General features: G+C 36.6%; 2 protein-coding genes across 8 annotated transcripts; one reads left to right on the top strand and one right to left on the bottom strand.

The window, feature by feature from the left end:
• Positions 1-204: 204 nt before the first annotated feature.
• Positions 205-7,502, top strand: LOC114312108 (uncharacterized). Of its 4 annotated transcripts, XM_082895703.1 has the most exons (7): positions 585-931; positions 1,346-1,384; positions 1,478-2,124; positions 3,437-3,776; positions 5,352-5,433; positions 5,664-5,909; positions 7,184-7,502. In XM_082895703.1, exons 3-6 carry the CDS (start codon positions 1,551-1,553, stop codon positions 5,868-5,870), a joined length of 1,203 nt encoding a protein of 400 aa, XP_082751829.1. In that variant the 5' UTR covers positions 585-931; positions 1,346-1,384; positions 1,478-1,550; the 3' UTR covers positions 5,871-5,909; positions 7,184-7,502. The 4 variants fall into 4 exon arrangements, with proteins under 4 accessions (XP_082751820.1, XP_082751832.1, XP_082751829.1 ...); XM_082895694.1 differs by lacking the exon at positions 1,346-1,384 and having other exon boundaries at positions 205-931; XM_082895706.1 differs by lacking the exon at positions 1,346-1,384 and having other exon boundaries at positions 217-931; positions 7,151-7,502.
• A 1,888-nt stretch (positions 7,503-9,390) lies between these two features.
• Positions 9,391-15,363, bottom strand: LOC114302687 (heterogeneous nuclear ribonucleoprotein 1). Of its 4 annotated transcripts, none has more exons than XM_028247730.2 (14): positions 15,123-15,363; positions 14,788-14,950; positions 14,593-14,682; positions 13,917-13,982; positions 13,624-13,689; positions 13,381-13,466; positions 13,224-13,269; positions 12,935-12,989; positions 11,880-11,956; positions 11,446-11,599; positions 11,230-11,360; positions 11,053-11,157; positions 10,236-10,376; positions 9,391-9,801 (listed from the first exon to the last, which is right to left on the bottom strand). In XM_028247730.2, the coding sequence occupies exons 2-14, from the start codon at positions 14,806-14,808 to the stop codon at positions 9,739-9,741; spliced, it is 1,101 nt and encodes a 366-aa protein (XP_028103531.1). In that variant the 5' UTR covers positions 14,809-14,950; positions 15,123-15,363; the 3' UTR covers positions 9,391-9,738. The 4 variants fall into 4 exon arrangements, with proteins under 4 accessions (XP_028103531.1, XP_028103532.1, XP_028103533.1 ...); XM_028247731.2 differs by having other exon boundaries at positions 14,788-14,971; positions 15,123-15,314; XM_028247732.2 differs by lacking the exon at positions 10,236-10,376.
• Between the last annotated feature and the right edge of the window lie 2,760 nt (positions 15,364-18,123).

Raw genomic sequence — 18,123 nt, 5'->3', positions numbered from 1 at the left:
TCAATTTTATTGGATATCATTAGAAATATAAACAAATTATATTTTATTTTACAAAACAAAATACAATTGATTGATTTATTGTCAATATATGATAAAATTAACTTTTTATAAAGACAATTTTTATTATAGAACTTATAAAATAAATAATTGAAATTAACATTGTGAGCCAGAAATTAATAAACCCACAAAATGAAATATGAAAGAGGAGCCGAAGCCGTGAACATATAGCCTCTCTCTCTCCATAATATTATTCAACCTCAAAAATGACATGGAGAGAGAGAGAGAGCTTATTGTAAAGATGTCCAAAAACACATTATATATATATATATATATAGAGAGAGAGAGAGAGAGAGAGAGAGAGAGAGAGAGAGAGAGAGAGAGGCTTATTGTAAAGATGTCCAAAAACACATATAATGTATGCAATGTATGTGTCATGTAGTATATGTAGATGTGCATGTTGAATGTTGAATGTAATGCGAACCGCGGACACGAGCGAGTCAGAAACTTGCACCCTGACTCGTTGGACGTCACATGGACTGCCCTTCGACACAGACAAATGTGTGCCTACCCTTTGGGTCTTGGCCAATACTCTCCGGACAAAAACTCAGACCCCACACCACTTGCATCCCTATTTGTTTTCCCTCCCAAAATCTCACTCCTCAGCTAAGCATTTCGTCGAACGCCCTATGAACACCACCCCGTACCCAATCACTAATCAATTATTAGTTCAAATCATTACTCATTCTACTTCACCAAATTAAATATAATTATACCCTGAAAACACTGACATTTTTATCCTAATCTCTCATTCTCTTCCCTTACTTTTGCTTTTATATGTATACGCATACAAATGTGGACGCTGAGCTCGAGAATCAACTGTTGACTGATCTATCGCCACGCTCTCTGGTTGGAGGCTCCTCCAAATTTCAACGTAAGGGTTTCGAAAGCTCGGCTATTTAGATTTGTGGTACTGTAGCTTCTGTTTTGAATTGTGCTTTTGAGAGTGTGAGGTTTCATATTAGCAATGGTCAACAAGAGTAGTAAATGTGTCTGACATAGATGGGTACGATTTTTTTCTTTACTGCTTCCAAGTTTCGAATCGCATTTAAGTTTTGTTTGATTTTCTTTCAATTTGAAAGTTGATTTCATTTTTTACTTTGGCTGTACCTAATCTTCGTTTGAGTGGTCCAAGATCCACCCACATCTCAGTTTCTGCTGTATGGTCAGGATTGTGTTTATACATATATGAATGTATAGGTAAACCTGAGAGTAAAGCCATGGCTAGGGTTAATTCTTAGGAAAGAAATATTTTTAATTTTGGGGAAATGCTGTGTTTCAATCACAGATAAACCCTACAACGGGCCAAGAATGTGATTTTGCAAAGGTAGAACAGGCTACATGAACTGTCAAATTGTTGAAAATTGCTTTCTTTCAAGCACTCGAGTCTAATTTCCTTTGAAAAATCTAATCTTTGTAGGGGACAATTGGCTTCACTGCATTTGGGCAATGCAGGGCGCAATGTGACCTGTTCTTCGCCGCAATTGAGAGGTATGAGGAAACATTCTTTATTGTCCCGCAATTCAGGTACATATACAAGCCCGGGAACACCGGATTACCGAGACGGCAATGCAGGCGGAATTCAGAAGGGATGGAGTTCGGAAAGAGTGCCACTGCCTTCAAACAGCAGTCGGAGGCATATAAGTGCAGCTGCCTTGATGCCATTCAACAGCGGAAGGACTTTGCCTTCAAAATGGGATGATGCCGAGAGGTGGATTACTAGCCCAATTTCGGGGTTTGGTGTTAGCAAGACTATGCTTGCACAAACTCAGAGACGGCCTAAATCGAAGAGCGGTCCACTTGGGGCTCCAGGTGTTGGGTGCTTCTCGAACTATTCCCCTGCCATGCCAGTGCTGCAAGGAGGGGCCAGTGTTAGGGATTTCATTGCGGGCTCTCCATTTACAACTGGAGTAATAGTGCCAGATGGTCTATCAATTCATTATGGTTGTAACAATGGTGCACAATCTAATCCACTGCTTATGCTTACCGGGAATGCTATGGCTCGAGCGGGTAGTCTACCTGGATGGTCAGATTTGTTAAGTGAGTCTTCACTACCCAGCTCCCAAGGTATTATTTTCTTCACTGTCTGCCCACTTTCAAACAATCTCTTAACCTGCACTCCAAATTCTGAAATCAAGTACCCGAATGATCATACATATGTTAATATAATTAAAAGACATCTTTCTCTATTTAAGCACTTCTCAGAAGTCAGAACCCTAGTGAATTAGAGCAGTTAAAGATGATAATTCGGCATAATGGGAAAATTTATTTTAGTTTGTAAAACCATTTTATTGCAATACCAGCCTAATCTTGTCACCACATTTTTGGCATATGATTAGTGAGCATTTTGCAACTTTTGTTGTCACTGCAAATGAAAAGAGTCTGAACCTTGTACCAGCTACTAATGATGAAGTTTGTAATGGTACCAGGACATCAATAGAATCAGAGCATTACATAAAAATGATATATGTTAAAAATTCTCTGTGAAGAGTTTTTCGCTGCATAACAGCTGTTTAATGATTGACTGGAAAAGAGAAGCAAATTTTTTTTCTTTTAAATTTTTTTGATGGAAATCAGAGACAACTTGGTAATTGTGCTAATTTATTGGTTGACATAAGCCTGTACCTATGAAAATTGAAAGTTTTCTCTTCTATGAACTTGCAGCCAAATTATGCCAGCTATTTGTAGATGCTGGAAAGATAGAGTGTTGAGTGTCAATTAACAAAGGAGATTGTGAAGTCATGTCCTCAAAACCACACCGTTCAAGATACAACATTATCATTCCTGTTTGTCTAAGTTATATACTTTTTGTTGTTTGGGCCCCTAGGTGTAAACTGGAGGATGTGGCCATGTTTCAAATCTATAGCCAATGAGATGTATAGAACAGTTATTTGTAGATAGTGGACATTGAAATTGTTTGCATTGAACATCAGTAAAGCTTTGGTTGTGTGATGCAGATTGAATGAGTCACTTTGTTTTGCATATTGTTTGCTTGCACAAGTTGGTAGGGTAATAGGACACATCACCGTGATCACTAAATTAAGGCTATGTTTGAATCATTAACTGAGTAGGGATTAGTGGATGAAAAGTAAGGTTGGAAGGAAAAGTAAAAAAATATAGAAGTTAAAATTTTGCCAGTCTTCGCTTCCATTTTCCATTCCCTCTGCAAATCCACTCAAATCCAAGATCAAAACATCCAAACACAACCTAAAAGAAAAAAACAAGAAGAGAGAGAGATTTTGGATGCCAACTAAAAACCAGAGTCTATACTAATATTTCGAGGTCTATGGTCATCAAAATGGATGATGTTTCTGGAGCATAATTATCCTTATGATAGATTTAATTTCTGATGTTGCCCGTCACTGTGGGTCAATTGTAGATGAGAAGCTTGATGGCGCCAAGGATGCAGAAACCATGGTTTCTCGTGTTGTTTCACGACGGGATATGGCAACCCAGATGAGTCCTAGGGATAGCACAGGCTCATCTCCCAAAGGAAGGTCATCATTCTCTACATCTCCTCCCTCAATCCTTCCCATTGTGGAGTCGCACAGCAACGATTCTGCTAAATTGGAAATCAGGGATGTGCAGGTAGACAAAAGAGCCACTGTGACAAAACAGGCCAAAAAACATGGAGTGAGAAAGATTAAGAATGGCTCACCAGATGTTAAAAACTTGACCTCATCTTGGGATATTGCAGAGGCAGCAAATAACATGTCAAAGTAAGTTTTTATTTTTTTTGCACCTTGTTCTTTTTCATTACTTTACTTTCTTATCAATGAAGTCAGTAACTTAAGAATTTATCCAAAAAAAGTAACTTAAGAGACCAACCTCACCAGCACAACCTTTCAATGACAGGACAGAATCTAAGGGGTCACATTAACAATTAAATTTATCATCTCATAGACGTGTTTCCATTGGAGTTGGGAATTGGTTTAGTCTCTCTCCGTCCTACTTTTCATTTGGACTACATTTCGTACTCTGAGATTCGAAGTCATCCTCTTTCAGTAGTTCAGATGGAAAACCATGTCCACAGCTTGAGATTGAACACCATCTTTCTTTTTGGTAATCCTGTGTTATTTATTTGTTTGTGTTGTTTCAAAGGAGTTTCTAGGATATTCCCTGAAATTGCAAACTATTTGACTAGCCTTCTCATAAGGTTTTAATGAGAAAGATGATGACCTTAAGAAACAATAAAGCAGACTATAGAACGACTGTAATCAAGGAACAGAGACAAGGGCATGACCGATGAAATAATAAAAAGAATGTCCTTTTGATTGTCATGGAAAAAGCCACCATGTTAGTTGTTCTACTCTCGATGCCATTATTTGTCACTTCTACACTCTCAAAACTTATCCTGGAAACTTCCCAAGTATGTAACCCTATTAAGCCACTTGTTTTTGGCTCCATGGATCCACAAACTCCAAATTAGACACAGACAACACAAAACATTGTCAACAGATGAAGTGACCTTTCAAGCACAAGAAAAAATAATTTATCACAAAAACTTTTTCATGGTCCATGTTTTTACATCACCACCCCTGGAGCCAATCTCACAATATACAGGCATGTCAGAATGCTCATTGTCTTTAATGCCTAGTTCTGAAGGTTTCTTGCAGATCTTGGGACTCATATCAACAACTATAATCTGGAAGATAATTTCCTAACCAGGCCTGCTTATGTAGTGTTACTCTGGAAAGAGCAACTCAAATAGAAACAAATCCATACCAAACACGTCTCCCATCCCATAGATATATATTTAATAAAAATTCCTGCCCTTTGTTGGCAAGGAGATTTGCATTTCATGATAAGTTTCCGGTGGAAGTGTGTGTTTGAGTGGCGAATCTGATTTCTTGTGATTCGCTTGTTCCTGTTTGGTGCGTTACTTTTACTTCCATGATTCATAGGCTCTCTTATTCATCAGTGCCCTTTACAGCCATTTCTCCAACAATGCAACATCCAATGGCCTGTTTGTTACTACATCTCCACTTGAGACCACGCATTTCCTCCTATTTGACTTAGCACTGGTTAATTCTGCATCTTTACCCAAAAATAAGGGGTCTTGACAATTTTAAATCTCTTGGAGGAAAGAATTTGGCAAGCTGAAGAGGAAATGTGTACGTAAATTGGATAAGAGCTCTTTGTCAGGATATTTAGTCCCTTTTGGTAACTAGCATGATTTCCATGGCTAATAGGCCCGAAGAATGCCATGCACCTCTCCATCTCATACTTGCTAATCATAATGGAACATATGTGGAAGAAATCTCAAGTATATTAACATTTTGTTTCTTGCCTAGGCTTGAAAGAGAGGAAGCTGAGATCACTGCATGGGAGAACTTGCAGAAGGCAAAAGCTGAGGCAGCAATTCGGAAGCTCGAGGTTAATTTATGCTCATATGCAATCAAATGTTACTAAGACATACCTTATATATCCATTTTTCGGGGTGAATTTTTTCCCCAATTCATAGGATTTTTTCTGCTAATTCTTTTTCTATGTTCTACCCGTAATCCATGTTTATGAGATTGCATGAATACCTTATGAATAGGTTTGACGGGGTGCAAAAATTGTATAGGAGAATGTGTCCTTTACTAACAACAACTTTGGTTCAGATGAAATTGGAGAAAAAGAGATCGGCTTCTATGGATAAGATCTTGAACAAGCTGAGAATTGCTCAGATGAAAGCCCAAGAGATGAGAAGCTCAAAGTCAGACAGTTCCGCCCAACTAGTGGCGAAGACTTCACATAAAGTTGTGTTCTTCCGTAAGTACGTCAAAATGGGTGTGCTGAGGGGTTGTTTTACCTGCCATGCATCCTAATTCCATGCATATTCTCTCTTGATTTATCCCTGAGATGAGGTAATTCCTAATTTTTGTAGTATTTTCTCAGTATCTCCTTGATGTCTTGATTTCTTTTACTCTTATCTAAATATCAGAAAGCTTCACTTGACTTCACAAATTGATGTGAACATCAACTACAAATTACATTAATCTAAAATTTTATCTGCAAAATCTATGCGATTAGCTTGTATGGAATAAGAAACATGATATGTTCTATGTTCATAACCATGCATAGAATTATTATGACGTTATTGGACACTGCATTAATTTAGCATATCAGTTTGGTGGCACAATGTATGTCTGTCTGACTGTTCTTAAAGTAAGGTAAAACCAAACCAAACCTTAAGTCCCATCAAATGGGGTCGGCTAATGAAACCTTCTTCTCCATTCGACTCTATCCAAGGCTATATCGTTAGTCAAATTAAGGAGATTCATATCTCTAATTATTACACTAGCCCACATCAATCTAGGTTTGTCCTTTCTCCCAACACTTCTATCTACCGTCACTGTATTGCATCTCTTCATTACTACTTCTATCAGTCTCCGTTATATATGATCAAACCATGTCAATCTATTCTCCATCAACTTATCTTTTGTCGGTACTACTTTTTCCCATTCTCGAATATACTCATTCCTAACTCTGCCTTTTGTAGTGTTGTCACACATTCACCTTAGCATTCTCATCTCAGCAACACTCATTTTATCTACATGTTGTTTCTTAGTTACTCAACATTTCGTCCCATACAACATCGCCAGTCTAATAGCCATTCTTTAGAACTTTCCTTTTAGACTAGTAGGTACTTGTTTATTGCACAATACCTCAGACGCACTTTTTTACTTAGGCCACCCGACCTTAATTCTATAGACTACATCTGCTCTAATCTTCCCAGCCATTGTGATGATCGATCATAAATAATGAAAATGTTTACTCTTAAGTAGTGCTTGATCCTCAATTTTCACTTCTTCTTTGCTTCCATTGTTACTGTTACTAAAATTACATTTCATGTACTTTGTCTTAGTTCTACTTACCCTAAATCCTTTAGATTCAAGTGTTTCTCTCCAAGTCTCCAATTTAGTATTACTCCTTCTCTAGTCTCATCCACTAACACGATATCATCTGTGTAAAATATGTGATTTCTTTTCAGGTCTATCTAATTTAGTAGAACCTAAAATGTTATTATCCCATCTGGATGAGTGATCACAACTATAATTTGCATGCATTTTTCCTTGTGCTTTTGTTTGATGTTGAATGGGCACAGAAAAAGCAATGAACAGTCGGAACTGTGTCACAGGCTTAAGTTGGAGTAGCTGTTGCACATTGCCAAGGTCTCTTCATCAACAATAATTCAGCAATCAAACAGGTAGATAATCCGACTAGCATATTTATGCAAGTAGAAGGCTTGGTTCTTAGGTTTGCTGGACACAAGACAGCTTTTAGATGTGAAGCGAATGTAAAGGTAGTCGTTATTTTGATACTAACGTAGATTCTCATTTGCATCACTAGATTGGGGCATATGATGTGTTTTAGAACCTTGTGAAGTAGTATATATATTCTGTATTGAATCTTGAATTGGAGATCTTTATAAACTGATGATTTCTGCTTTGAGACAATTTAAGCATTGAGTTTCTGGTTCAGCAGAGCTCCAGCCATGGCCAACAGGCTTCTAGTGCTGTGGGAACTCCATTCTATTACACAAAGCTCTCACTATGATTATTTTTCCAATTTCACACTGTTGATTCTATGGGCTAAACTAGATTTTCCAAATTGATTAATTACCCACTGATATAACCACCGGCACGCACGACAGCCTGAGTGATGCTTGCCCATTTCCATAGCTGATGACAAATTTGGAAAGATGTGGAATTTGGGGTTCGATTTCCCTTCGTTTTCATACGGGCCTTACATTCTTCAATGATTAGTTTAAGATTTTTCTCCAATTTCACCATGAATAATTCTAGGTAAGAAATATCATGAAATGCTTCATGAAGATTTTCTATCATTTGATTAGTGTGTGCGGTGTTTTATTGCGTGTGTAATCCAATGATAGAGAATTTTTATGAAGTTTTTCATAATGTCTAACATTACTCTTTCACCATTGAAGTTGAAGCCTGAAATTCTTTCAGGATTTGGTGAATGACAAGGTTCAATTTGTGTGTGTGTGTGTGTGTGTTTGACAATTGATCTAGCCACCTGGCGTGGCAGCCTGAGTGATGCTTACTCTCTGAGTCACATTTTTTGTCCTTTGGTACGCAGACCTTTATCGCATTGGAATATGAATTACCAAACAAAAACCCAGTTTGATTTGTTAATATCTTACAATTATGAAGCCTGAAATTCTTTCAGGATTTGGTGAATGACAAGGTTCAATTTGTGTGTGTGTGTGTGTGTGTTTGACAATTGATCTAGCCACCTGGCGTGGCAGCCTGAGTGATGCTTACTCTCTGAGTCACATTTTTTGTCCTTTGGTACGCAGACCTTTATCGCATTGGAATATGAATTACCAAACAAAAACCCAGTTTGATTTGTTAATATCTTACAATTAATTTGTGTTTGGTTGATATCTAAACGGACTACATGATATAAACTGAGAAAATAGGTGTGCAATGTCTATTTTTAAATGCATTATTATTATTTTGTGTGCAATGTCTATTTTTAAATGTATGATTATTATTATTATTTTGCGGCATGATAAGATGTACATGGTTAGTAACTTAGTAGAATTAAATTACCACTAGTTGACTATACTTCGTTGACTCAAATATGAGGTTTTACCTTACTAACACCCAAGTGTCATGACCATAACCACTTTAACTACCGTCCAAGTCTTCCCTCTCGTCTCTTAGGATATCCTTCCTGCTTAATTTCTCATTATTCCTATCAATCAAAATGCATAATTCCTCATTCCTCCTTCAACACAAGCACTGAATTATAGATGAGGAAAAAGAAGTAAAAACAGTCATGAACGTATTGCATACCACCCCATGCAGCTGAAGATTCTATTGAACTAGATTTGTGATTGTTTACATTGTTGTGATTGAAACAAAATGACAGGATTCAATGATAAGTTTACCAATCATTCATCTGAAACCACGAATAAAGCTTGACGATTACACACAAAATTGCAACCACTGTTCACCGCATTCTTCAAGTGTTTTTAAATCACAATTTTCTGCATCAGTTCAGATAAAATTAACAGGCCGGATCGAATGATGATGAGTACTGAATGTGCCTCTTCTGGAACTTGAAACTAAAATTTGAGGAGGATTTCAGGCAGGGGCAAGACTCGTGATCTTCAACCCGGTATCAAAACGCCTTTGATCCACTAGTATACATATCAGGTTCCTGACCAGATCAGGTCTCCAACATTGATAATGGGAAAATCAGTAGAGCAGGAAACATCAAATACCAGCTGTCTTCAGTTTTTTTAAGTTTTTTCCAAATAGATTTTAACTAGCCCGCAACATCCAAGCGTGTAGATAAATAGAGGACTCATATGAATTACCAAATGCGTAAAATTATTCAATAAAAAAAGTAAGTTCTATCAACTACAGTTGGCAGCAGTTATTGTGCTGTTAGTACAAATTCCGGCATGAGATGCCAGAAGGCAAAACACTCTAAACAACCTAAGCCATATTTGGAATATAACATACAAAGTTTTTGATATGCCAAGTTCAGAAGCTGCATTCAGCATGAAATCACTTGCAACATTACCCATTCAATGGCTTCCCTGATGGTTTAACCAAACTTGATTGGCAAATGCCATGAAATATTCAGTCGAATACCAAAAAAATAAACTTGAAAGGCGCAATAATGCCAATTATTTTCAAGGTGAAGTCTCCTATCTCTCTAGTACGGTCGATACCTTGTATCTGTTCGAGACGGTCTCCCTCCACCCATGCCGTAACCCCACTGCAAAACAAAACAAAACAAAAAATTGCAAAGGTTATGAGATAATGTTGTAAAAAATATTTAAGTTCCCAATTGTGACCAAATTAAATTGCAAAAAGAAGCATTACAGAAACTGACAGGAAAAATCTGCAAGGACAATGTATACGCGTATATATTTACTTGGGGTAAAACGCTCTTCAAATAGACTAAACAAATGTGCCATCAAAACTTAAAGCATTGCCGGTGATGCTACTACAAAATAATCTTAACTACACAAATTTATAAGCATCTATATGATACTATCCAAATTAATAAACCAAATCTACTTCACTTCCAAAATGAAACAAGTAACACTTGCACTTCTAAATAAACCGCTCCCAAAGGAGGCACATTAAAATGCTGACTTTCAATACTCTATTTATACCAACCACAATATGCATTCTTGTTACACTTACATCATCAAAATCCAGGCTTCCATACATCCGCCCATAAGTACGCATAGGACCATAACCCCCGCCATATGGTTCAGCGTTATCCATCATGAAATTTCCACTGGGGCCAGCATCATCAACAGGTGTAGCTGAATCAATGGCAACCTGCAAAGCAAGTTGACATATACAACAATTAGAAAATGGCAACACCATTCCTAAGAAGTTTAATGAATCAAGTATACACACTGGCAGTTTCATAACAGAACCATAAAAAAAGGGCCATACAAAAACTTGGTATGATTGTATAATCATCACTTCAATTAACATATGGGTAGGGCTTCGAGTTTCTGAAAAACCCCAGCCACGTAACAAAAAGGAAAAGCTTACTTTTGCCTTCTCGGAGCTTTACTAGAAATCAGCCAATCCACCCAAAATCAAATGACAGAACTATATCTTTCAAATCAGGGCAGCCTAATACAGGTTTCAAAAGAAACATTAAAAGACAACCAAGCCAGCTAAAGCATTGCCCATCTACCTTCTCAAAATTTAATGGAACGTTGGATCACAAATTACCACATGGTTGTGAAATGTATAGTTCCTGGCAAATAGATTTTCTATGCCATGAGAATTCGATATACAAGCACCCAAAGGCACAGCTGTAGACGTGGGATTTACATGCAAATGTTTATGAAAAAGACTGAAACTGTCAACATCCACACTCCCAAAAAAAAGCATTTTTTTAATGAAAAGAATATGTCGAGGAAAATCCTGCCATTCAATTCTTGCAAGGAGTTTCAACATTAATACGTAACACAAAAGGCAATAACCCTTCCAATAATACCTGCTGTCCACAAATCTCATGAGACCTACGAGAGACACGATCAGCAACACCATCTTCAGCAAAGGTCACAAATCCAAAACCTCTGTGGCCAGTTCTCTTAGGATCCTGCATCATGATCACGTAAACATTTCAAAATCCAGATCCATCTGTTGTACCATAAAAACACTGCCATTTTACCTTTGGAATATAAACGTCTAAAATTCGTCCAAATCTACCAAAATACTGACGAAGATCATCAACTGTAGCCTCCTGAGGAAGCCTGCCAACAAAAATCTTTTTGCCCATTCCTCCTCGAGTGGATTCCCCCCCTAAAACACCAAACAAATAAACATGAGAGCATTTCCAATAGTACTCTAAAAAATTGCATGAGCACATATGTGGAAAAAAACTTACTTCCATACACAGGGCCCGGATGATCATATAAGGTAGGAGCACCAAGAGCTGCATATGTAGTTGCCGCAGTAATATAAGCATTATACGCCCCATATCCACCCTGCGTCACACGGCTTATTGGTGCCACACGGTTCATTGGTCTGAACTCCTCCTCCTGAGAATATAATATTGAGCAGAATAAAAAACTGCAGAGCACTTACATAAACAATTAAATACATGTTCAACTTACTGTTAGAAAAGCATTCACAAAACTATCTAATGTCTAGGATATGTGACTTTCCATGATATTCTAGATAAGTAAATTATATTGCAAGGTATTCAGTGAACAAGGCTCCCACTTACATCAGGATGTAAAGATTTAAAGTTTCTGCAGGCAAATAGAAAAAAAAAAAAAAAAATACAAAACTGAACAGGCCAGTAGTATTGCAAATTGCCTTGGGTGTTGCTCTGTCCACAACAATAGTTGAGCCTCCCAATTCATGAGTTTCAGCCATCAGGTTGTCAACAGATTCTGCCACCAAAAAAATTAGTTGATTAATTTTGTGAACATACAATAGTCTGAAGACTCTGAACCAATAACAGCTCACAAACACACCCTTCTTTGGTTTGGACTTGCCATACTTCCTTTAGTTTGAACACATTTAGATAACCTAGGGTTCGGTTTCGGAAACTAGGAGAGAAAAGAAAGCAAAAGAAAATATTAGGCATAAGAAAAAAAGAAAAGAGAAGACAAGAAAGGATAGGGATGTCTTCCTTCTTGCTTGGATAATTAGGTTAGATAAAGAAGAGAAATGAGTGTTTTCCTCAAAAAGAAAAGTTTCATTATGTAAATAAGTGGTAAAAATAAAAATAAGGAATATTAAAAAAACTAGTCTTCCTCTTCGTCTGTCCATTATAATGTGTACGCATTTGGTTGCTTCCCTTTTCACTTCTACCCCTCCTTTCCTTCCTCCCCTCTCCCCAACAACCAAACACACTGCAAGGATCATCTTCAAATCAAAACAAAATATGAGCGGCATCCAATGCCCATATAACATCTTATACATTCCAAAAAAGTTCAACGATACACTCCACAGGTCTTGATAGTTAACGCATCATCACTCACTAAAATTCTAATTCTCTCCAATGATTGTTTTAAAGAAGCATTCTGAACATACCAATTCAACTTAGAGGACAATAGAGGCGGAAAACAAAAGCAACTTGAATACCTTGGTATGAGCCACAACATTGTGGCTGCATTCCAGAAATGCTGCTAAACAAACACACCTACCCATTACAAACTACTCCCTCTAATATATCCCCCCTAACCCCCTTTTCTTTTTCTGTATATCACACTATGCTCAATCTTCCTCTCTAATCCTCCTTTAACCAAAAATCACAAAGCATGAAGTAAATTTCTTCATGACCATGTGAAACCTAGAAGAGAAATGACAAGAGACATAGTCAATTGAATAAAGCAAAATCAAGGAGGCGTAAATTTAGGACTGACCAGCAGTCGCAAAAGTAATGAAACCAATTCCGCGATGCCCTTTGGTACTTGGATCCTACAAAAATGATACCATTAATTATCAACAATGTAATTCACAACCCAAGGATACATTGCATCAGTATCTTTACATTCCAATAATTTAGTAATGAGTAAGTGCAAGTCAGTATCTGTAGAGATGTAACTAAAAATGTTGTCTTCATAATGTCACGCATTGGAGTGAGTGTGTGTGTGTGTGTGTGAGAGAGAGAGAGAGAGAGAGAGGGGGGGAGAGGGGGGGGGAGAGAGAGACCTTTGGCATGTATAGATCTGTTATATCACCATATTGCTCAAAATAACTGCAAGAAAAATAATACAAGAAGTTCAAAGCTGCTCATCACAGCTCAAGAATAATGTTTGCAATACGTAAATTAATCACCTAAAAAACCTTTCACGAAAACCACAATTACCTTCGGAAAGCCGCTTCTGTCACAGATGGTGGGATCCTGGCCACAAATATCCTGGTCACTTTCTTTGACGGTGCTTTCATTTCCTCCTATCAAAAACATTTGAGAACAATATACATATAATTATTAGCAAATATCTCTACAACTATACACATACAATCAAAACATTATTGAGTGTAAAAATAAAAGTAGCATAGAAATTACAATGGAAGATTGCAAAAGTGGAAAATGATATTAGAACACAACCTTCGGTGTGGCTACTTTTACTTCCAGCATTCTATTGCCTATAACATGCTCACTGGACAATGCATTCTGTTTCACATGAGAGAGAGAGAGAGAGTTATGGCATTAGATATCATATTAAACCTGCAAAACTGATATTGCATCCAAGTGAAGTTCTCAAAACGAACAATTGACAAACATCAACATACAAAGATTAGAAATACTTGCATGGAAAACACTACAAACTAACTAGACTGTCCAAGAAATGAGATAATGGTAATTGACTGAAGAAACTAAATAGATAATCAAGGAGTCACCTTAGCATCCTCAACTGATGCAAATGTCACATATCCAAAACCACGAGAACGACCACTGGACCGCTCCTACAAAGAAAAGAAAAGAAAAAAATGACAAAATGAATGTATTTAGCAACTTAAATAAATAAATAAATAAAAACACAAAATTTGTTTTTAAAATTTATCCACAACAGCGTCAGATATTTCGCCATCAAACTGTAGAAGCATTAAACAAAATTGTCACAAGCAAAATGGGATAGAGAATCTAAAAGAAGATCACAAACTCTATGAAGCTTAAAAGTTAAAAAACACATTCCATACAGGGTAATATTTTACCCAGATTCAAAACTCTCCACTAATTCCTGGATTCATCCTTCAATCAATAAAATACACCAAACCCCTATCCCACACTGGTCCAAATTATCCCCAGACAATGCAAAAGCAATGGAGTGAAAATTTCAACCCTATAATATTGGGAACCCAGTCATGCATAGTAATCAGCTCTTATAAACAGAAAATAGTTGTTAGCTGGAATAAGAAAAAAATGTCACTATCCCTTAAATGAAGAACCTTCTATAATCTCCATCTTGTTCTTCCCAGCAATCAAAAACAATCGGTTCATATAAACAAATTAAATGTCAAAAAAATTATATATTCCTTGACACAATTACGGAATATAAGGGAAGGGAAGACTGACCTTCATGACAATACAATCCTCCAGTTCCCCAAACTTGCTCATATAATCCTTCAAGCCATCTGTATCGATATCCCAAGGGATACCCAATACCTACAATCCATACAAAAAAATATATACCAAATTGTGTATGTAGCAAGATCAAATCAAACAGTAACAACGAGATGAAGAAATTCGAACAGAAGAGAAGAGACTTACCACAAGCTTTCTGTCCGACATTATCGAGGAAGAAAGATACCAATTTAGGAAATCGAGATGAAGGGTGAGAAAATCGCACACTCTTGATCGCTCTGCGCTCTCTCTTGATCGCTCTTCGCTCTCGATCTCACTTCCCTCTCAATAGAACTCTCACACTCGACTCCTGCACACAACAGACACACCTCTTTCTCACACACAAACATCATCATCATCATCATCATCATATACCAAAACAAACTCACCAATTTCCTCCAATTCGTTTTCAGAATAACAATACAATACAATACCTAGAAAAAGAATACAAGAAATTATTAAGGGTTTAGACGCTCACTAACCTTGGTTGTTTGGGGTTTTCAAAACCCTAAACGCAGATCTCTCCTTTTTCTCTCTCTCTCTCTCTCCCTCTCACCTCTTTCTCCTTCTCGCTCTCTCTTCCTCGCTCGCGCCTCTCAGTCCCGCACTCGCCGGTCCTATCTGAGGCCCTTATTATAGCTTCCCGGAGAAAAAAATATATGGATTGGGTGGGTAAAGAGGACTGATATGTTTTGTGGGGTTAAAATAGTGGGCGATTTGGTCAAATATTAAGAGGGGGTTTTAAATAAGTGTAATTTTTATTTTTAAGATTAAAAAATTGAGAAAAAAATATATGACTGTTTAGATAATTTTTTATCTTTTTACGAAAAAAATGTGTATTAAAATATTATATAAAATAATAAAATTACATTTTTACCCCTGGCAGCATCATCAATGACAGCCGGCATAGGAAAGGACGGCTGGGTTGAAATAGTGCATGAGGCTTCACAGGTATTGTTGGGCCGTGAGGCCCACCAAGGGTCTTGTTTCGATAATCCGAACCGTTGAATGTGCAGAACTCGTTAAGTACTATATGTTTATGAAAAATCACTTTAATCGGATATCGATAACTATGTGATTAAAATAGTTTTGTATGAAATTAATGGATGGTGAAAAATAAACGGCTGAAAAAAATATGATTCGATCACATAGCTATCTATATTCGATCAGCGTGATTTTTTTACAAACATATAGCACCTGATAAGCTCTATACATTGAACGGTTCGAATTATCAAAAACGGACCCGTGTTGGGCCCCAACGGGCCCAACATTACTCTCCAACTTAATAAATATATACATCTATTTTTTTTTGTTCATTCGGATAGACCAATATGTACTAACAGTACCAACGCTGTCCAGTCGTTGTTTGTATTAAAATATTGGGAAAATTAATTTTTTTTATATTTTTAATTTGTGAATAGTGATAATTTTTTTAGTAACTTTTTAACTTTTTGTATTTTTCCTGATATGCCAAACCAGGCCTAAATTTTAAAATAATATAATTTTTGAGTAGATATTAGTTTTTAATAAAATTAATATTTTTTGAATTCTCTTATGAAGATCTATTAAATAAGAACCATGTTGATTACGAATTTTTTTTAAACAAAAAATTATTATCTTTGAAATTGATGTAAACAATAATAGTAACATGTTACTTTCTGGTTCGCAGTAATATGTTACACTAGTAATATTATCCAAGAAAGAGAAAAAAAAAAAAATATATATATATATATATATATTACTTTGTTCTTACTCATTATGTATTTTCTCCTTTTGAGTAAAAACAACTAAACCCTAGTTTTTTTTTAATATTATTTGTCACTTCTTCCATTGTTTCTGACTTTGCTTGCTACACACTCTATACTCTTCTATTGCTTGCAAAACAATACTCTCATAATAACTCTCATATTGTTTTACTCTCTAGGTTTATACTCAATTATTTATACAGTTTTCTCATTAGTTCCACAATTATTCTTGATTTTGTTATAAGAGTTACAAACTAATGCAAGTTCAAAATCAAGTACAAATATGCCTGGTGACAGCAAACGCAGTAATGAAAATGTTAGTTTTTTTGTGCATAAGTTTTTTTTTCGATATTAATTCAGAAAACCAGTGTCAAAATATTCTATTTTATTCAAAACTATAGTGTCAAACAAATCAATATATTTTGGAACTACAGTGTCAAAAAAAATCAATCTATTTCGAAAGCCAAGTGTCGAATTAAAAAATGAATTTCGAAAAACTAGTGCCAAATTCCCAAAATCACAATTCTTCAAGGAAAAAACGAGGGTTCATTTTAATTTGTCAACGCACTCGTCAGAGAAAACAAAATGGTACCAAATGCGATAACAAAATCGAAACAAAGTAATATTTACCTTCAACAGATTTCAGAACTATAGTGTCGAATGGAGGATGAGGGTCTTCAATGGAGTTATTATCAATGGAGGGTCTTAAGTCTATAATCTCTTTAATGGAGTTTCCTTCACTGTGAACCGAAATAGGGTAGACCGTTGTGGACCGGATCCGCTGTTCTGGTTCTTGTTATCAGAGAATGAGGAGAGTTCTTCGTCAATATATAAATTGTTGATATTATTTTTGTGTATTCCTAATCTAATCCAGTCGTCTTCCTTCCAAACAGAGAGACAATAATTTTGACATAACTCGTATTGTACAAAATTTCGACTTACAAACAAAAATATTATTTTCTGCCCATTTTTTTACTTCTTCATTTAAGAAAGGAAATGAATTAAAGGGGCTAGTATATGGGGGCCTCTCTCTATTCTAATGATCCCTCGAAAATGTTTTTAATTGGGGGTATTTTGTGACATAATCGGTGGGACATCTTTCTTTGCAGAGTGCAAAGAATTATTCGTCTGTTTCTGCTTCTGCAAGTATTCCCCACCAGAGTTCGTCTCTGTTCTTCGAGAGACTTTTCCCTTTCGATGAAAATTCTCTCCATTCTATGATGTCGCCCCCATTTCTGTATATACTGTCAACTTGGTGTTGGACAATGGAGTTTTTCTATGTTTGGATGATAAATCCTCCCGTTCGTTCCAATGAGATCGAAAAATCTCGGGTTAGAGGTTTGGATCTTTTTCGTGTATTGAACCATGGCATGAAGGTGAGGATTTCCATCTTCGTGGAGCTCCTTTGTGACAAGTATGTAGTATGGATGACAAGCTAGTTAGAGAAGGGATTGGAGGAGTTCCAAGAGTTGTTCTTTTAGACAAGGGCATTGTGGGTAGGTAAGGAAAACATTCTTGGCATAGAAACGGAAAGAGGCTTGGTGAGGCATTTTGTAGTGGTAAACAGTGAATTCACACCAGTTGTACAAGGCCTCCCTATTAGTTAAAAAACCCGATGTGAATGGTGTGAGTGGTGTGACTAGGGGGCACTGTATTAATATTACTAACACCTCCTTCCCGCTGATCTGGGTCGTCTATTGTTGTACTTATGGACACGTGTATGGGTGGGGTTAAAAGG

This window comes from Camellia sinensis, chromosome 1 (assembly GCF_055761805.1).
Source record: "Camellia sinensis isolate YWXY chromosome 1, ASM5576180v1, whole genome shotgun sequence".
Classification (NCBI taxonomy): domain Eukaryota; kingdom Viridiplantae; phylum Streptophyta; class Magnoliopsida; order Ericales; family Theaceae; genus Camellia; species Camellia sinensis.
The sequence above is the reverse complement of the archived record's forward strand: the minus strand, read 5'-3'. Positions and strand labels throughout refer to the sequence as shown.